General features: G+C 42.4%; 1 protein-coding gene across 1 annotated transcript in view; it reads right to left on the bottom strand.

Annotated features, from left to right (window-relative positions):
- Window positions 1-2,776: 2,776 nt before the first annotated feature.
- CMIP (c-Maf inducing protein) overlaps window positions 2,777-18,510 on the bottom strand; it is a 68,545-nt gene continuing 52,811 nt past the window's right edge. The window contains exons 11-21 of the mRNA XM_010293928.1: window positions 17,843-17,908; window positions 16,703-16,729; window positions 16,216-16,264; window positions 14,688-14,795; window positions 11,995-12,111; window positions 10,393-10,533; window positions 9,380-9,427; window positions 8,465-8,611; window positions 6,872-6,977; window positions 5,657-5,727; window positions 2,777-3,109 (exon numbers count right to left, since the gene is read on the bottom strand). Coding sequence (XP_010292230.1) covers window positions 3,056-3,109; window positions 5,657-5,727; window positions 6,872-6,977; window positions 8,465-8,611; window positions 9,380-9,427; window positions 10,393-10,533; window positions 11,995-12,111; window positions 14,688-14,795; window positions 16,216-16,264; window positions 16,703-16,729; window positions 17,843-17,908 — 934 coding nt within the window. The 3' untranslated portion in view covers window positions 2,777-3,055. The remainder of the gene's footprint in view (window positions 3,110-5,656; window positions 5,728-6,871; window positions 6,978-8,464; window positions 8,612-9,379; window positions 9,428-10,392; window positions 10,534-11,994; window positions 12,112-14,687; window positions 14,796-16,215; window positions 16,265-16,702; window positions 16,730-17,842; window positions 17,909-18,510) is intronic.

The raw sequence follows: 18,510 nt of genomic DNA, 5'->3' as shown, positions 1-18,510 counted from the left end.
CCGCTGCCCACGGGAGGAAGAGAAGCTGTGTCCGACCCGTGCCTGCGTTCCACCACGGCCTAAAGCTTCCTTAGGCACTTCCTCTGTGCCTCACGCAACATCGCAGGAATATTTCTGGCTATTCAGGGCCCAGAAAGGCTTTGTGAAGGCCCTGCCGTTGCCGGGGGACGACAGCCCATCCACAGCTCAAGGCGAAATGACTCAAAAAGCCTGACAGCCTCGGCTACAGCTGTCTTGTTTCAGTGGGGGAAAAAAAAATAAAGGCACGGTTTATTCTTTTTATCAAGGGCCATCTTGTGAGCACTTCTTACCTTGGCTGGAAACACAGTACAAACACCTGTGTTTCCCCATGTCCTAAAGGCTGTTTTGTGGAATAGGAGGGAAATACAGATAAAAATGACAGTCTAGGAGCCAGGTGATGAAGGTGACTCTCAGAACGTCTGCAGGAATTGGTTTCAGGTGGGGCCCATTTGTTTAAAAGCTGAAGTTTAGTAATTGTCCAGACGATCGAAGCAGAGTGGTGAAGCTCCAGCTGGGTTTTCTGCGGGTGTCCAGCCCACAAACGGGCATGCTCTACCAAGGACAGCGAGCAGAACTAAACGCAGCAGGTCCCTCCACTTGGATCTGCCCCTGAAATGCACCTTAATATGCAGAAACCCCTCCCAAGCCTGGAAATGCCCCAGCGTTTCCAGTACTGCCTACTTCAGGCAACTGGTGCAAAAAATACCCCACCAATGCAACTCTTTTGGTGGCCAGTGCAAGAACTCCTTGAGCCTGTGAAGGATTAGGAAGGGTGCAGAAGTAAACGGTCTCAGGGAGGGATGCAAGAACCAGACATGCAGACGCTCAGCTCTCCTCCTCCTCCCGTCTAGGTGACGGTGGGTGCCTCGAAACCCGGCGGCCGCTGGGAACCACGCAGGACGGCTGCCCGCTGGTCCCCCCGCTTCACCATGAGAGGAGAGGAGCAGCGCCGAGGCTCCGGGGCGCAGAGCGGAGCTGCAGCGCAGAGCGAGCTGCGAGAGCGCGGCTCTTTGAGACACCGTCCTCGGGAAGCCGTCGTCCGCCGGCTCTGGCGTTTCTGCACCTCCCACAGCATCCCCACGTCATCAGGCCGGCGAAAGCTTCCTTCAAAGAAAACACAAAGCACGCAGCTAAAAGATATTCACTTACAGTTTATTTTTGCCTGAAATTATTTCACATCTCTTTGTACACAGCTACAGAACAGTAGTAGTAAACCATTGGTAAAAGCAACAGTGCTAAGGAAAATGTTGGCATAATTTTTCTTCTTTTTTTTTTTTTTTCTTCTTCTTTCATCCCATACTGCATCCACATACAGTTTGGGATTTGAAGGGGGAAAAAAAACCTGGCACGCTACATGAGTTAAGACTCAATTTCTGTTTCATTTATTTAAAAAAGGGGGGAAAAAAAAAAAAAAAGAACGAACAGAGGCTAGGGGTTGTCTACATAGCAACAAAGTTTAAAAAAAAAAAACAAAACCAAAACAACCAAAAACAAAAGCTTGGCTTCCATTGAATAAGATTAAATATATATATTTATATATAAAAAATTACATTGGCTGTATGTGAAACCTTGAGGTGCTGAAGAATAAAATAAAGGTGTTAAACAGAGGAAAAACTTCTTGTTTTTTGTGGTTTTTTTTGTTTTTTAAATAAGCAGCTCTGTACAATGAAGGCTCATCATGAAAAAAAAAGTCAACAGCATAGTTATAAAAGAAACCACAATTTTTAAAAAATCATCTTCTAAGCAATTGTGGAATTTGAAAAATGTCGCAGTCACATTTACAGACAGGTCAGAGCTATCGGATCAGCAACAACGCTATTTTTTCAGTCTCCCCAGAGGAACATGCAGAACAATGCGTGCACAGAGCAGGTAGGGGAAGGGAGGGGAGGGCAGAGAAGAGGAGGGGGGGAATAGAAAAAGCTGATGCACAAAATGGAGGGAGAGCTTTTTTTCTCTTTTTGAAATATCGGACGTAAACAGAAAACAACCGAGGCAACTTGTAAAATCTATAGATATTAGCGAACAGCCCATTGGCAAAATAAATGACATCTTTTCCCCATCTCCCATGTTTGAATCTGACATGGTTGAAAAGACCAGAGAAAGTTTTCAGACTGCGGAAGGAAATGTGACTTTTATTAATCCCTGCACCCCCTCCCCCAACAACCATACCCCCCTTGATAGATATTTTCCTTCCTGTTTGATAAGGTTTGAGGCATTCTGAAATCAAAAAGACAATGCGATAAATGCTGTGACAGAGAGAGAGTATAATACAGTATGCATTACTAAAAGGCAATTCTTCAAGGAGGACATTTCCTTTTAAAAAAAATAATAATAACAAGACAGCAAACTAGTTTATACAGTACTATACGCAAAAAAAGGGTAAAAGAATTAACAATTCATAAATAAAAGACAGGTCCCAGACCTGTTATTTGTGAACCATTTTCTTAAATAGGTGCATTATGTAAATCTTATGTACAAGAAAATTACTTTGCATAACAACTGCAAGGACACGGGGGGAGGTGAAAATCATATTGGTTTTGTTTTTCTTCTCTTGCGATTTTTGTAAGTTTGATTTTCTGGAGCAAAACTGGTGAAAGAGGAGTTCTGACTGGATGGGTGCCAGCCAAGGAAACCCAGGTAAATAATGACAAATGAGTTTGGTTTTTTTTTCCTCCACACGGCATAAAACACAAAGGCAAATAAAATCCACAAAGGTGTTTTTTTTCCTCTTTATAATCCTCTTGTTGCTACAAAGTCCTTTTTTTTTATTTATTTCTTCTCAATTTAAATTACGTTGATTCTGAAATCCCAAAGCTGAAAGAATCCGGCCGGGTCCAGGCTTGCCCCGTCCCCCCCAACACACAACACGCCACTCCTCTACCCCACAACCACGACTCCTACCACCAAGTCCCAGGACTCACTGCTCTACAGGTATTAGCCAAAAGTTATTTTCCGGTTTGTTTTTCTCAGTTCATTTTAAAAATCTTTTCCTTCTCGTGAGAAGCAAAAGAGAAGAGTCGGAGGCAGGGAGAGTTCACCATGCTTCGGTGTAGCGGACATCCACTTCTTTCAGATTGGGTAGCTTAGCCTGTGCGGGAGGGTGGGAAAAGGTCAGAATTAATGATACGCGTTCAGGACTCGGGAAAAAAGTTCCTGTCAAATCTGTACCGTCAGCAAACTGGGAGAATTGATCTTTCAGCCACAAACTGCAGGAAGATGCGCTACGACCTCGACCCTGCATGGTACCGATGCTGAGTTCAGCGGTGAGCTGAAGCATACAGGTGTTAACGAGGGAACAAGGTGCTCAGCTTTTACAGACACACAAGACTAAGTCACACCTGCAGCAAAATCAAGTGGCTCTAGTAAAACCCATGCACCAGCGCTCAGGTCCTGATCAGTCCCCGATCTCTACGGGTTTTTTTATACAAATACTTAACAAAATTTGTTTGTCCAACTCCGGCCGTGAAGGCACTTGGACTTAAGCTGCAGCAGCCAGCCACACGCTCCTTCTTCAGCCTCCGCTCTAAGTCATTGCTTGATTTTTCCCTCCAAGTGTTAAAAAAATTTGGAGAGCGTTAGCAACTTTTGGTGTCTTTGTGGTCTCCCTTCCGTAACTCCACTGCGTTTGGATGCATTGTTCCTGAATTACCCTGCGCCAGGCAGATGGGAATCGGCTCTTTGCACTGTTCCTACTTGTCGATCCCGTTTCCACGCTCTCTGGCCATTACTGTATGGCTAATTCTCTCAAAACAAACACACACGTTTAATTAGGCTAGGGCATAATTGAGGAGTTGCAAGTTTCTAGGAGTCATTATTACCTCACTCCTTGATTTATGTGCATGCATATTTTGATAAGAGCTAGTCATAATCCTACAGACACTGCCAGCAAATAATTTTTCAGTTAGGCAATAATGACTTCAGTAGTGGGTGTTTATTTATTGTCTGGTTCAGCCTGCCTGGTACATATGTGGGTGTCTGTGTGTGTGCAAGCGTGTTTAGTGGGGTGGGGGATGGAGCGGAGAGGAAATGTCATCACTGGCTTGTGCCCTGAATGCTCTCGCAGACCAAGGGGAGAAGAAGGAAAGATTTGTATCAAAAATACGTTCTTTGAAGTCTGAGCTGTTCTCAACAGACCTACAACCATGTGCCCCAGGGAAAGAAACTATTACCCTCCCTTTGAACATACACAGAGCTCTAAAAAAATGGCCACTAAGATAAATCTCAATGAAAGAGGTGAGAGGGGAAAAAGTGACGCATGCCTGTTTTCTCAGCTTTTTTAATTCCCTGCAATCATCGGGACTTTGCTCACAGCCAGTTTTGCTGTTTGCCCTGGCAAAGCACTTTCTTGTGTTGCTGCTAAGGACTGTTAATGCAATACCAGAGCAGAGGGAACCGGTTAGGAAAATATGAGTTTCGGTCTGAAGTTAGTGGCAAAGGGGCTCAGAAGCAGGGGTAGGACTGGAGGAGCCTTTCAATAGACTCGATTTCAGAGCCCTGGGCCAAATACAGCATTGACCTTGATTGTCTGTAAATGCTTGGGGCCCGAAACAAGCTCCATTGTGTGAACCCATCTGCAAGCCAGCTGTTAATTCCAAGGACTTCTTCTCTGCATATACAATTGTGACACAAGTTTTGAAAACTTGCATGCTAGCAGCATTGCAACTGAGTCCCTGGGGGAGCCCTGGCTCCACAGCCAGAGCCGAAGATAGACGTTTGCAGTGAATTTTGAAAGCAGAGCAGTTTCAGGACTTGCCTCAAGTTCGAAGCTCAACCCAAGGTTGTGAACTTTTTAAGTAAACCTGGCACAATCTAAGGTTTCAACACAGAAGACAACATAATGTGGAGTTTCATCTTGAGCACGGGGGTTTATAAGGTAAGACTTTGGGAGATGCAACTCATGCAACACCAGAGTGAAGACAAAGTCCATGTGAAGTCACGAAAGCCAACACATCTCAGGCAGTCTTTGTCTGAAACCGTTTGGGGCCAGTTCCCCTCCCACAGTTACTTTCTAGTTCTTTACACGATTTTGCTGAAGTGGTTGTAAATTCACAGTACAATCTTGTACGATCTACACCACCAGACATCTTACCTGTCAAACTCAGGAACTGGGCATTTGTGCAGGTATTTCTGTTTAAAGCCCAGTTCCAGTCCAAGAGGTGTCAAGATAAACTTGCACCTTCCTCAATGCCGTTAATTCTCCCTTTGCATTCTGAATTGAGGCTCCATAATGTCGTTCACCCACGTTACTTTTGGTCCTGTTAACAGTACCAGACATGGCTTTGGAGGTGTGCACTAGATTTTACCTGTCTGTGCATCCTCATCGGAAGGAACCAACATGCTCCTATCTATGAAGCCTTTACTGCTGATAATGCTGGCAAAAAGACTCAGGTTCTGATTCCACCTCATACTCCTCCATCCAGCATATTAAATGTTTCCCGAGTCCATCAAAGCCAGCAACCTCAGAATGCTGTTTTCAGTCATTATCTCCCCAAAATAATGCACTTCACCCCCTTCAGATGACTTTCATGCTATCCACTCTATGGGGCCAGTTCTCCCTGCACTAGGCGTTACCACCATGCACTTGGTCCTCCTGGGCAAGTAATTCCCATCTTTAGTGGATGCAATTCAGAAATACCTTGAGATCTTCGTAGGTATCTGCTGAAAGTTTGGTGCTGTTCATATTTAAACTACAGAGGCTCTTCATGGCTAAAAGAGAACACACACAGATACCATGATCATGCTGCATTTTCTTAAAATATCAGCCTTACAGTAGGCCAAAGCATAAACAAGACATGACTATGTGCACCACTCTCAGGAAAAAGCTGAATAGTGTAAAATATAGAAGTACAAATGGATAAACAGCTGTTTGGGCCCTCATCCAGGAAAAAGTCCCTATTTAGGAAGGGCCATTAAGCATATGCTTAAGTCCGCTGACTTCAAAGGAGTTCAGGCAACTTCTCATAATCAGTTTCCTGCACATTATTCTGAATAGTGCCCGTTCTCAGTGCTCTGCACGGTGCACGCAGAGGCCATGCTGATCTAGCAGTCCTCCCTCTCTCCTCCCCCCACCACTTCCATTTTGGGCTCCAGTACTTAGCAGAATAGTTTCCTAAGATGAGCCATAACTACTGGCCTGTCTGGCACGCCTGTGTAGGATCAAGCCTATTAAAGGAACCCTTTAAACCCAGTTGGCGAGGTTTATAATACACCGTTGGATGTAGGAAAGGGTCTCCTTCCGGCATGTCGAGCGGCCCTTGGTGCACAGGGGAATCTTGGACATTGCTTAGATGGCCCCACTCTGCCTTGCCCTATTTAAATTAAGAACAGCGAAGAGTTTCACCTCCCCAAAAAAGAAGGAACAAAAAATGCCAGAGAGGGTACGAAACCTGCAGCGCAAAGTTGCTAAACTCACTAGTAAGTTGCCACCCGGCTTTGCAATCTTCCCCTCCTGCACCACAAGGTCAGCCTCCCACCCAGAGGGGACACCCACAGAAGGGCGTGTGAAGAAAAGCTGGGAAGTCCCAAGGCAACAGGTCACCACGTGAGATGGAGACGAGTGCCATCAGTAAAGTCAGAGGCAAGAGCTAGAGTACGATCTGGGGCAACAAAGCCCACATGAGGCCACTAAGTGTTGGCAGGCTCAGATCACCATCCCGCTTCCCCTGCCTGCAGCTGAATGGCCACTCGAGTGGGTAGGGAGGAGGGAAGTTTAAACCCAAACACAACCACAAGTCCTAAATCCCTGCGGAAGCAGCGCTGTGGCAACGAAGAAATCAATCTTCTGTCTGAACCCACGTGAATTCCTCCAAACCCACATAATTTTCTTCCATAGCTTATTTTGGTCACTTACAACTAAGTGCCAGCAGCCCAGCATCCGTGACAGGAGTCTCGCACAGGTTGAGCACTTGCAGCATCGTGAGGTGTTCAGAGAGAAGCCGCAACCCTGCATCTCCAAACTGTGGGGCACAAGCAAAGTTGTTTTCAAACAATGCATGAACATCATGTGCAAGAACCTCAGTGCAAACAGGGCATGTTAAAACGAGGTTTGCAGATGAGCCCTCAAAGCCACACTGCGATTGTTCACCGCAATCTCAAATGACAGGAGAGAAAGCAAATAGTTTTACCCCGTTTTGCAGACAGGGAACAGAAAAATTAAGTGACTTGTGCGCACTTAACCGCAGGCCATCATTTAATTAGAATGGTGCCTTTGAAGTCTGGACTTTGTATGAGAGCGCTCCCACCCAAGCTATACAAGACAGTTATGGCAGTCTCAGCCAGTTCCCAACCACATCACAAAAAAACCCCATAATGCAAGTGGTATTAATTAGCTATTTTGGTCTCAAGAACAATGTACTATTGATTGGTAATTGTTCTATTGACCCACTTCGTTTCTGCTGTTTTTATATTCTAGATTAATGGAAACCAGGATATCGCAAAATAAAATGGAATCTAAACTCTTTAAAAAAAAAAAAAATCATACAAAAAGGCAGGGTCTTTGTCCAGGCAAATCAAACTCAATTTTGAGCAAGAAGCATCAAAGTTTTAAAATACAAAAGTTACATTGTTAGGACAAATCTGGAGGAGATACAAGACAGTCTTAAAACAAGCAAGCAATCAGATTCTACTTCATATTCCTCAGACAAAAAGAGGACATTTCTGGGATACAAAAGTAGTTAGGAAAACAAAACAAGATATTTACATGACATTTAAGTGAAAAAAAAAATGCTGCTTTTTGTGGTTGCACTGAGAATAATCGTATTTTCAGTGAGCACTACAAATAGGTGCTAACAGAAAACGGGGAAAACCTATTCAGTGGAGAACCTCAGAGACCAAAACCAGCAGGGAAATGTAGAAGAAAAAGTTTAATTTTAAAAGCTATTTCAATTAACAGCTGAATAATTTATTCCATTAACTTGGCCTCTTTTTGCTTACAAAATAACCACATTTTCATTATAGTTTCCTTGCATTTACTCATTATTTGAGTTTCTTTTTATTGATGTTGTTTTTTAAAGAAATTCTGGTTGATCAGCATTTGAGGCAATTCACTGCCTACACTGCACTTTGCTTGACCAGATGAGCTGCACAGCATCATTTTTTTCATCCTTAAATGGGCGAAAGCATAAGCACTTCTCAGATGAGCAGCAGCACGTATACTGTAAAGTACACAGTAGCAGCAATGCCTAACTGGAACATTCAACCCAAGATAACAGCAAACGTTCTGTAATGAAAATTTTAAAAAATTAAAAAATAAAGAAGGAAAAGAAGAAAAAAATCAGCCTCCAAGACGAGCTAGACCATAGAAAGGCCCTGTAAAAATAGCATGAGGACAAACTCATTCTAAGTGAGCCTCTTCACACACTCTTCTTGTGCTGACATAATGTGAAATTTCAGAATTAGTCAGCATTGGTTCCCGCTCCTAGTTTCAGTCTGCAGAGCACTTTACCTGAGTTGACCACAGGTTCAGCTGCTTGAGTGAAGGCAGTTTAATGAGGTGCTCAGCACAAGCACTTGTCACATTGGTGAAGGCCAGGCTGAGGTTTTCCAAATTTCCAAAAGATCCCGAGCTTAGCAAGCGGGCCAGGTCTGCATCCTGAAAGCAAACAACAGATTGATAATCAAGATTATTGACTCCTCGGCCTGCAATCATCTGCAGTGGTGTCACTGATACTGTTAACCAGCAAGAGTTGCACAATTACACCACTTGTTTACAGTAATAGAGAACCACACAGAGAAGTTTCTGTTTGTTTGGCAAGCAGCTGGGCTCTTGTGGCAGTGTTGCTTCACACACCCTGGGAAAAATGTATCCAGACATTAGGACAAAATTCTTCTTTGCTTGTGTACCCTTATGAGGCATGAGGGTTTCAGTGTCAGAACAAATGTCAAAGATGGCTTTTTAACTTAATGAAGATTCCACTGCAAGTTTTAAATCCCAGCTGTGTTCAGGACTGTTACCTGGCCTCAGTGAAGTGAGTCTGGGTTTTACACCAGGCTTAACTGCAACAGTGATGGGTCTCTTTCACACTTCCATGTCTAAGACCAGAACTGGACACTGTGAAGTCTGCTTTTTTTAATGCAAAATTCTGTCCCCAAATCTACCATTAGATCCTACTGTAAATTCCAAATCTGCACACTAGTATAAATCTGACAGTCTGATGCTTGTACCGGCGTTGGAAGCTGCTGCACAGACCCAGGAGCAGAAATGTGCCCTTACTTGTGTAAACTCCAGTTGTGTTGACAGAGCAAATGGAACAGCTCCCCACTCGACTGACCAAAACCGTTGTGCCACATGGCAAACATAAATCAAGTGTTTCAATGTGCAAAGACAAAGCTTGTTTTTCTATTGACATGATTGACTTACTGTGGACTTGGATGGCAGTGTTAACCTTGTGGGACCACCTTTTCTTTGCTGTAAGAGAGAAGATATTTTCGTCAAACAAGTTGCCATTCTACATTTTAGACCAACTGAAGTATAGCAAGCTCTTCACTAGAGCAAACTCTGCTCCAATTTCAGAGCTCCCTGCCAGCCCTTCCACCTCTTCCCTGCTTTTTCTGCACTGACAGATTTTTTTCTGAGTGTGTTAGATGCAGGCCTTTTGCTACCCAGGGGACATCCATCCCCTGACCGCAGCTAGTGTTCTTCGTGCCATGGGTCAGCATTTGGTCTGATTCAGCTTACCATTATTTGGTTACTTTCACTTTAAAGGAAACAGCCTTAAAATGCTGGACTAAGATAGCAGAGGGGGTGAGACTGCGCAGCTGATAAAACCGTTTGTTTGACTTTTTAAAAAAGCATATACTTTTCAGGCTGAGAGCACGGGTTAAGGAAGACAAATATAAATGTGACAGTGGAAAGAGGAAGACTGTGGGCATGTTTGCATAGGTGAAAAAGTGCTAATGAGAGCAGATCTATCTTCAATCTGTAGATTCTGTCCCTAAAATCAGGAAAAAATCTTTTTCTCATAGGCCCTAGCTGTGAGAACTAGACCTAAAGACCATCTCAGTGAAATGTTGTGCATGTCAAAGCATTAAGAAATGTTGGCCAGCATTAGAACCATTTGCTACTCGTATGTCAAAAGGTGGCAGAATTTGACAAGCTGATTTGTAAGATCTTAAGACAGCAGGATTTCACCTTTTTTCTTTCACACAGATTCTAAGCCGGTTATTGAATATCATTCATAAACATAGTATGGGATTAGACACATCAGTAAATATCATACAGTATATATATTCACAGTAAAATCTTCCAAATACTGCTCCCATCCTGTTGTTAACTAGGAATTTCACACCCTGCTTGTCTTTCTTTTGTACCTCCATTTCTGGAGAGTACAGACCACAATGTGCTATGGCAATACTGCATGCAGGGCGACATACCAGCTCTTTTAACTCCCTCTGCCTGTCACACAGCTGTTCATACATTCTCTTTCCCACGTCTGTGCTTTCCAGGGTAGAGATGATCTGGAGCTGGGTGTCGTTATTGTCGATGATGTTGTATTCCAGCATCAAACACAAAATCTAGAAGCAGAATGCAAGAGTAGTCACTGCAGCGCTTACATTCAGTTTCTTCCTAATACCCTAATTACACTGGGCACGCTAGTTTAGATTACTGGGTAAGTTTTTAAAGCATGCATTACGGAGGCTAAATTAGAGGATCTTAGCAACATTTACTGACCTTCCAACACAAGAAACCCATTTCTTATTTGTAACGAATGAATTCTAATCTCTGAAAGTCAGCCCATCTATCCTGTCTTCCATTAGGGCTCATTCCTTCTGACTGAGAGGTGCAATTACTTTGCATCAGTCCTGGAAGATGGCTTCATGCCACAGTCCTCTTCAGAACAGGTACGATTGATCCAGTATTTCCCAGGTACAGCGGTTAGGCTGCATATTGCCAGACTTGGGACATTACATGAGCAGTAGAGCCAAGCAGTTCCCTAAGTGCTGGATTTTCTGTCCCTAACTGCTTGATTTCTGCGCAAGCAGAATGCATGTGAAGTGTATCCAGCCTATGAGGCAGGATGAGGAAAGGCCAGAGAGGCTCCGAGAAAAGATGATGCTAGGAGCTTGCTGCTGTGGCCAGGACACCCTCCATCTCGTGGGGAACGCGCCTGACTCACCCCTGGGCAAGGGGCTAGCCAGGAGCAAGTTAAACACCGGGGGATGATTCCAGTGAGTCACATGGGCTTAGGACACAAGCTGCTCCTTCCACGCTGCCTTTTCCTTTTCAGCTACATATCATGCCATTGCAATTAAAATGCAAATTTTTTATTCCCTCCATAATCTTAATTATGCTTAATGAAAAAAATCAAGTGACATATTCAAATTCATGCAGCACACTCCTTTATTTACTGGATTAAATTAGCACGCACAGACCTAAGTCAATGAAAAACTGTAACTCATTCAACCTATTTAACCACCTTCTATTTCCCTGTAAAACATATGACGACATTTATCAAGAAACTTCTCTAAGGAAACCCAGAAAAATATGTATAAACTATTAGTGTAAGGAAAATAACCAATCATAAGCACACAAAAAGCGTGTATTAATGCAAGTAAATAAGGTTTTGTAAATGCACTCCTTGTGCACTGCTCATTTGGCAGGTGGCAAGATGAGCGTCCGGCATTCAGTCATGGAAAAGCCTTGTGGTTCTGAATCCTGACCCCTTGCCACAGCCTATACCATCATGGCCATTTATTTCCCATCTTAGCCTCTCCAACTGAACTATAGCAAACAATCTCTCTCTCCAAAAATTCGTGCACCCACCTTTCATGGAATTCACACTTATATCTGCAGAACAACAATATTCCACTCTATTTATTCAAGAGAAACGTAACTGCCCACTGCTGGTGTTTGAACGACACAAACCTGAGCTCGTCTCCTCTAGTTCCATTAGATCTAATTCTGAGAAAGACAGTGCGAAATCGAATCTGAATAGTGCTTATAAAACTATATGATTATGTACATTTAGGGCTTACCTCTACCATCGTCTGGTTTCCCCTCAAAGCCAGTAGCATGCAAGGTCCTAATTTATTTTCAGCCAGTGAAAGCAGGAACTTCTTCGTTTTATAGCAGGATCCCATTAAAATATGAACCTATTTGAGAAACAGAGCTAAAATGAGGGGTGCAAGCCTAAGAAACACAAATACCTCCAGAAGGGACACTGTTACGCAATCAAACAAATCTAGGTATTTGCAACAAACCTGAAGAAAAGGAGGCCCTCATTACAATTACGGCTGCAGTCTCTCAACAGCTTTATTGCTGACTGGAAGTGACTTTTTGGAAAAGGTGATGCCTAGTGAGATCTGAGGGAGCGCGTAGTTTTCCTCCATAAAGGAGCTCTGCTGACAGCCCAGAGGCCTGATATAGACTCCCCAGGAAACATCAGAGCAGCTGTGCAATTGCCCCCATCCCTCGTAACATGATGAACCCAGCCCCAGAGGAACCACGGGAGATTTTACTTTTGCATCTGTTCGTGGTTCAGTTTCTCTGGAAATGCCAGCTGGTGAGCAAGGGTTGTGTGGGCTGGATGGCTAGGTAAAAGACAGTGGTGCTGGCAATTTGCCGGCTGAACACTCGCCTTGGTTAAGGGGTGGTGACAGATAAAATCACCTGTTCATAATAAGCAGACAAGAGCTGACTGGGAAAGGAAAGAGACTTAAGAAAATCCAGCAATCCTGAGCCCTAAGTCAGGGATGACTTCATGTGCTTTCAAGCTCTTGGGCCATTATCTTGCTTTCCCTTTTGCTCAGTTTTCCCTGAAAGGAAAGAAATGCTGAGAACACCGCCTGAGTAAGACTCCTTTGAGCCCACTAGCTGACAAAAGTGTCCTGCAGACTCTCTCCTAGCTCCAGAAAGCATCAGATGATATCACATCGTAACACCTATGGCAGAAATGCAAAGCCACTTGTAAAAATCAAATGTAAGAGTCTTTTCTCAAAGAAGAGGTTGGCAATATTCTTTCCCATTTAAGAGCCCTAGAGATTAAGCTGTAGAAAATTTCAGGTTCCTAGCTGAAAGTCTTATTTTATGGCCCACATGGCTGATTCACCAGCTTGCTGGCAGAACACTATGTGAGAATTTGTAGTTTCCAATGACCTGGGCAGTAAGAGCTCCATTATGTAGACTCAACACCAGTATCACTCTACAATAAGCTTGTAAATATGTTCTGTGGTCCCCATGGTTCATGGTATTGCCATGGTATGTTCAATACTGCTGAAAATATCACAAGCATGCCATGATGGGGTCAATCCTATGTGGATCATGTGCTACCATGCAATTCTTCTTCCTCATGGCTTCATTACCAGCAAGGCCTTTAGAAAAAAAGACAAAATCTTTTTTCATATGTATCCATCAGCTCGGGTGGCCTTTAAAACAGTAAACTTCAAGCCAAAAAGCTTAATGAAAACTACATGAAATTAAATCCTTTTTCAGAGGTTTTCTTGAGCGACGGAAAATACTGGTGTTAACACTAATGTAAGGTCCATCTCAGAACAGGATGTTTTTCAAACTTTATGGTTAGTCGTTAGCAGCTCTTTAAGTATTTATCAACATCCTTGCAAAGGGCACAGAGTACTGCATATTAATGTGTGTTAGCATTGTGCTTTCTCATGCACGCCATCTCCTGATGCTCATAAATATCTTGGACCACAAAAGCTCTCAGGAGAAATCACATAGTTCTGAAGGAGTTTTCAAACATAAAAAGACATCGAATCAATGAAGAGGAATTAAACCTTTCGGGAACAGTCTTTGTTCGTTATGTGTTTCAAAGGTATCTGATCCATCTGAATTTAAGTTAAGAATATAGACAGACATGCATGTTCTTTATGTCCCAGAATGTCCAGCGTGTGGGAGATGCACAAAGCGCAGACCCCCCTGAAAGCCACTTCATATATGTATACCCAACAGCCAACTCCAACAAATGCTTTTCCCCTTACCAGGGAAAGGAAGTGATAACATTTCCATTTTACTTGCAATATGGAGAATTAAGATGCAGTAAGACCTACATGACTTGACCCAGGTTGCACAGGAAGTGCCAGCACCAGTGATTAAAACCTGTTACTTTCCGTCTAGTCCTTCTAAGAGTTACAGAAGAAATAAGTGGGGGAAATGGAATGCTGGTTTCGAATTTTACAGCCCCACAACAATGTAACTGGGGAGAGAAACTGCTAACACATTTTTATATTTATCTATCCAACCTTTGAGTAATTCAATGTTACTGTTGCTTTTAAATTCCAGGGTAGCCCATAAATGAAAATTACAGGTGTGGATCTGCAGAACAGTCTGTCTCCCCTGTCTTCCACTATTCCATATTCTCTGAGGTTTTTTTTATACAGACACACAAATACACATATTTATAAATACAAAAATACACACATACATATACACACATATATGCACATATGGTTTTGTGCATTACACTACCAGTGAAAAAACATGCCAAAGTTCCAAAGTTCCAAAAGAGAAAGCTAACATTTTAACCAAATTATGCAAAGAAGTTCAATGGATTTGGTGATAGAAAGATTTAGACTTCCCGGTGAACACTTGTGGTTTACAGAACTATGATTTTGACAACTTCTTGACAAAAGCAAGTAAATCGAGTTACTGCCAACTACGCATTAGCTACTTACTGCAAAGAAGTTACTAAACTCACATTATTGCAGACACGTACCATACTGGCAAACAGCTCTCCATCATCATCACATGCCACTCCTCCAGGGCTGTAGAGCTGGAACCAGCCGTCTTTGCCAGCGCGCACACTCAGCAAACATGAGTGGACCTGCCAAAAAGTGAAGACATTGGGAAGGTTACAGTTCCTGCCAATAATCACCAGCATCTCCCACACCGGGCCAAAAGAAGTAACTGCAAAACAAGGGACTGCTGGAAATGTCATGGTTAATAATCCAGTCTACAGAGCTGCAGGCAAGTCTCCACTCACAGAATCCATTTTTTCAGTATAAACAAGGAGGTAAGCTGTATCATTGCTAATTGCATGGCCCTTTACACAAATCAAACACAAAATGGCTCTAATCTAAACCAGCTTCTTTCACTTGGAAAAAAAAAACCCCACCAAAACCAAAAAAACCCTCAAATTTCTAAGCTTCTGCCATTTCCCCCCATCCTCCCAGTATATATGTCTATACTTCTGATGTGATCTGCATACCAAATGCAGTGGCGATGCCTTGCTAATTCCAATCATTAAAAATTCTTACTATTCCTGCTATAATAAAATTTGACCAGAGTGAGGGTGAAGTAAGTCCACAAGGAAAATTCAACAGGGATACATACAGCAGAAGTTGTACAGAACTGGCACCAGTGAGCAGCCATTAGTCTAAATTTGGCCCACTGTAGAGATTACTGTATCTAGTCTCACAGTTTAACAGAGGAGTAATAATTAAATTTTTTTTTTCTTTTTTTTCCTTTTGCCTTTTTTCCCTTGGAGAGACAGATGTTCAATTTAAATTTTCGAGATGTAGGGGGGGACGTAAAGTCCATGCTCTTTCCTTTGGGCATGTAACACTAGTGACAGTTGAAATCCTGGTGCCATTCTAAAACAAGAAGGTCTCTCTTATCTGACAAGGATGACTACTGCTCACAAAGGCTAAAACTATGAAAACCAGGAGTTCTGGCCAATGATGATGACAACACAGTCTCCTCACTCACAGTTTGGGGGAGCTTTCTTCCCTTTATGCCAACACCAAAAATTAATGCGGATGAGAGGTTCCCTCTGACTCAGCCAAAGCTGATGATCTTGAACAAGCTACATGTGCAGCTATGAAGCAGTCAGCCACCAGGAAGCTACAGCTACGCCCTCGTTCCAGTAACACACCTCCCACCTCCTTTCTCCTGCTAATTTGTAAGCTGTATGGATCCATGGATTTTTTCTTCTCCTTTTTTGTATGGAAGATGAAAAGCTCTGAGATATTCAGAGTGTGAAAATTTTGCTGGTTGCACTTTACTGCGGAGCAAGGACATCAACTGATGCCAGACAAGGAGATCAAAATACATATTTATACATAAGGCAAGAAACCATTCATACTAAGACGCTGTGCACCCTAAGTGGCTATTAGTCCCTAAAAGACATAAGCACAGCAAAACCACACCATGTTTTGAAACAAACTACTTAAGGAGACATCTTCTGAACAAGTACACTTGGAATCCCTCCAATTAATACTCGTGTAAACTGGCAATAAACTCACTTCTTGCCTTGGGTCTTCTGCAAATCTCTGAATCACGTATTTCAGCTCCCTGGAAAAAAAAAGTTAAAAGGACAAGAATAAGCAGTTGCTGGTTGCAGTATTCACAGAAGTGTCACATTTCTCTTGGATTACACTTTAAATGATATATATTCATGCACTTTAGAGAGAAACAAGTTGAACTGCTTCCACAGGAAGGAAATACGAGGTCTTAGAAGTGATTACCAAGGAAAGTGTCGATTCACAATAGCCTAGAAAAGCTTTCAGAGACATGCAGTGACAAACTTGTTTGTAAATTCTATCCGCATTCTTTGTAAATTACAAAGAAAACTACATCTTTTTATTGCTAACAGAACATGCTTACAGCCCCTGACAGATGATAAACATTAGAGACACAATATTAAATAATGCATTATTGCTACTATTGACTAGTAGGAGTACTTTAGGTAATTACCCCCTTCAATAAAACATACAAGCCCCACAAACTTACTTTGTGAATTTCTCATGTGCAAGAGCCCTGAAATTCAAAACATAAAACAGAAAAGTATGAGGATTTGGGAGAAGGGGGGAAGGAAAAACAAAACAAAACAAAAAACCCCAACCAATCACTCTTCAGTTCTTTCCAGATAATAGAAGTATCTGTTAAGCAACTGCAGCATACAAGACAAAAAGAATAATCTTTCCAAAAAAGATCAGGTAAAGTCTCCTTTAATAACCTACGGGGCAGAAAATGAAGGGCAAAAAAAAAAAAAAATCACTTGGAACAAATCTTACAGCTTTTCCAGAGTCCTGTCTTAGACAAGGCTCTGACTAACATCAGTGGGAGCTTTGGGTCAGAAGAAAGTAAGTAATAGACTTACAATACAGCTATATAATTACAAACAGAATTTTGGCTACCTCCAAGAGCCAGCTGAATTCTTTAATTGCAATGCAATTAAGGTATGGTCACAACTAATTAACATCAGTAAAGCAATTAATGGTCATTCTGTGAAAAGCCTCGCGTCATGGTAAGGTTGACACCTCCCCCAGAACTCATGTTTGACTTAGGTAAATGATGTCTCTGTTGCTTATCTCCAAGCTCTCGCTGTAGCCCAGGTAACCTGGCACGGAGGATTAGACCTCTCTGATTCAAGACATCAGGTCATTAGGGGATGTGATAAGCTAGCAAATTGTACAATTATAGGTTGTAATGTTTGTCCGTGGAGGTCTGCATTTTATAAACACTACTGTTCATTAATAGGTTTCCGAGGGAGCTTGGCTGATCTGTAGGGTAGCTTCTTCATTTAATGCAAAATACAAATGATATGAGTCTCTATGATGCCGGTAAAGCATCCTCCTCCATTAAATCTCCCACTTCGCTCTCCTCCTCACCAGCTTTCCTTCCTTTCCTGTCTGCCTGTCTCTAGTTAACCATTTTTCTCTTCAGGATCATCTTAGAGAAATGGAAAAGGAAGATGAAGATGGGGAAGTCTTCACATCCCTCTGCTTCAGCAAAATCAACTCTAGATTCTAAACCAATACTAGAGGCATAAAGCTCCTATCACCATCAGTTTTTACTTGACATTATATTTTGCCATAAAACAACAGTAACAAGAATAACCCAGTAAACACTACGATAGTGCAAACTTACTCCTTGGGAAATGGGATAGGTTGAAGCAGGCTGGCCAGGGCTGGTCTCCAGTCATCATAGTCTGACCTGAAAAACAAACATTTTGTGAACAGGTTAGCAAGTATTAAATATGGTTTGTCAACAGTCAGTTCAAGGAGTTAAAAGCTTTTTACTTGCAGGTACCAACAACTCTTCTGTTTTATGGAGACACTCTAAGGATCTACAGTGACATTTCCCTTCCCATTTTCAGCACATTTCTCCACTGAGGCACAATAAATCTGGTATTTACAATGACCTCCAGAGAGGCCTTCTTTATGTCAACTTAAAGACATTTGCTGTTTATGAAACCTGTTGACATTTAATCACTAAGTAATACTTTCATCTAAGTTGGTACAGCAATTACCAGGCCATTGCTATTTAAAGCTCTGCTCTGCATTTAATTGGATTTTTTTTTTTGCTGTTAAGAAACAAGCCCGTTTGTAAAAATAAAGACACACCCCCGCCCCAATCCATTTTTTACCTTGGCACAAAGCAATGGGTCAATGTAAACAGTACAAAGTCTTTAGCTTAAGAGGCAAGAGACTAGAGATGGAAGCACCGTCAAAATTATTAAGAGGACAAATGAGGATAACCACAGCAGAGAGCTCAGGCCAGTGGACCCAATAAGAAGTGTCTCCTCTCTGTTGTGT

The sequence above is a fragment of the Phaethon lepturus genome, unplaced genomic scaffold, assembly GCF_000687285.1.
Source record: "Phaethon lepturus isolate BGI_N335 unplaced genomic scaffold, ASM68728v1 scaffold10339, whole genome shotgun sequence".
Taxonomy (NCBI): Eukaryota; Metazoa; Chordata; class Aves; order Phaethontiformes; family Phaethontidae; genus Phaethon; species Phaethon lepturus.
Note: the sequence above shows the minus strand (reverse complement) of the source record. Positions and strands in the feature narration are given on the sequence as shown.